This window comes from Opisthorchis viverrini (assembly GCF_000715545.1).
Source record: "Opisthorchis viverrini unplaced genomic scaffold opera_v5_8, whole genome shotgun sequence".
In the NCBI taxonomy this organism is placed as follows: domain Eukaryota; kingdom Metazoa; phylum Platyhelminthes; class Trematoda; order Opisthorchiida; family Opisthorchiidae; genus Opisthorchis; species Opisthorchis viverrini.
This window is the reverse complement of record NW_008751664.1, coordinates 2,569,256-2,571,027: the sequence shown is the minus strand read 5'-3', so window position 1 is coordinate 2,571,027 and position 1,772 is coordinate 2,569,256. Positions and strand designations below refer to the sequence as shown.

The 1,772-nt window shown below is 44.0% G+C and overlaps 1 protein-coding gene across 1 annotated transcript in view; it reads left to right on the top strand.

Moving 5' to 3' along the window:
* T265_00814 (hypothetical protein) overlaps positions 1-672 on the top strand; it is a gene marked incomplete at both ends in the record, with an annotated part of 182,196 nt that extends 181,524 nt beyond the window's left edge. The window contains one exon of the mRNA XM_009164686.1: positions 339-672. Coding sequence (XP_009162950.1) covers positions 339-672 — 334 coding nt within the window. The remainder of the gene's footprint in view (positions 1-338) is intronic.
* Between the last annotated feature and the right edge of the window lie 1,100 nt (positions 673-1,772).

The window sequence follows — 1,772 nt, the reverse complement described above, 5'->3', positions numbered from 1 at the left end:
TTTAGTCGAACGCCTCCATCGACAACTCAAAGCCGCGATAATGGCCAAGTCATCATCCCAGGTTTGGTCTGAAGCAATTCCAGTAATACTTCTCGGAATACGAAACACCGTAAAAGAGGATATCGGATACACTCCAACTGAACTAGTCTACGGACAAACGTTGCGTTGTCCTGGAGACATGGTTGCTGCCTCGATGTCGATTGATGATTTCTCACCATCAACGTATGTTTCACGACTGCAGGGTCATATGCGAACCATACGTATAGCTGATACTCGCAAGTCAAGTCGACTCACGCAAGTGAATCCCGGGTATCTCCATGCACACATGTTTTTGTCAGCGTTGACCGCGTCAAACGACCATTACAGTATCCTTACGATGGTCCGTTCAAAGTCATTTCGCGGAAGGACAAATACTTTACGACTAAGAGGAACGGCAAACCAGATTCCGTGAGTATCGACAGATTGAAAGTCGCATATGTGGATGATTCGAACCCCGATTCACCTGCTCAAGTCGACAGTCATACACGACCCCAACCGTCCTGTACAGCGATCCCAAAACAACCCGACCCAGTATCCCAGCCTGCCGACGAACACCCGTTGCCTATTCTGAAGCACACCCGTACTGGACGTACAAGCAAGACCCCCATTCGTTTTGCAGACTACAACCTATAAAACATTTTTACCGCTATCGAGCGTCATTCCCTTATCATTCCTAACGCTCTAGGGGGAGTACTGTGGTGTTTTGCAAATCAATGTTACATTTTCCCCATTTTCTACTCTCTTCATATAAACGTGAATTGCAATTTGTAAACACTGTACACGTATCATGACATTTTGTTTTATTGTACCAATAATTACATTAAAATCGAAAATGGAAATACACAATCTCTTGGCGCGACTCCTCTGCTTTTTGCTGAGTCAGTGAAATTGCATCCGATTGAACTGATTGTTGTTTGCCGAAGTTGTGAGATTGGATCATTGTGTTTGTGTGTGAACTGTTGAACGTCACAATAACTCCTTGTGGCAATTTTCAGCTGTGATAAATTCCTACCGTGGAATTTACTTCTAACACTTGAACTATCAGTGGAGAATATCCTTTTTACTCTGGATATATTCTTCGCCGCCGAATACGATTACTGCACAACATTTCGTGTAGTGGGATTATTGGACCCCCAATTTAGTGAGTCTGTTCCATTCACTTGTCCATTTCTTATTGCCATTTGTTATTTCTAATCTGATATTTTGATTGTATATTTTATTGAACACGCATACTTAGGTCCCTGTCCGCTACAATACCATCAGGGCCTGAGAAATTGGAGTCTCTAAGGTGGACGAGAGACGATTTATATCAGACGCATACTTAGGTCCTTGTCCGCTACAATACCATCAGGGCCTGAGAAATTGGAGTCTCTAAGGTGGACGAGAGACGAATTTATATCAGACAAAATAACTGAGAGTGTGCAGAGGCTGGTGCTGTTCTCATAACAGATGTGGTCACCTAATGACCAGGTGGGGAGCAACGTATAGATTGGGTCGATGCGGATGGAACGTAGCAACTGGCGGAGTAAGAGTTTAGAGATTCTGCAGTGTCAGTGGGGTCAGAAAGAGGCTTTTCGTCAGCGACCACAAGATCTCTAATTGCAGATAAATTCGAGAGGCGGCACAGCGTCTTACGTCGAAAAGAATTTGCTACTGCCTTAGGTTCCTCGTGCCTTTCAAGAGCGAGTTTGGCGGTCATAAATTGTTCAGTCATATGTTTGTTCATCTGGAAA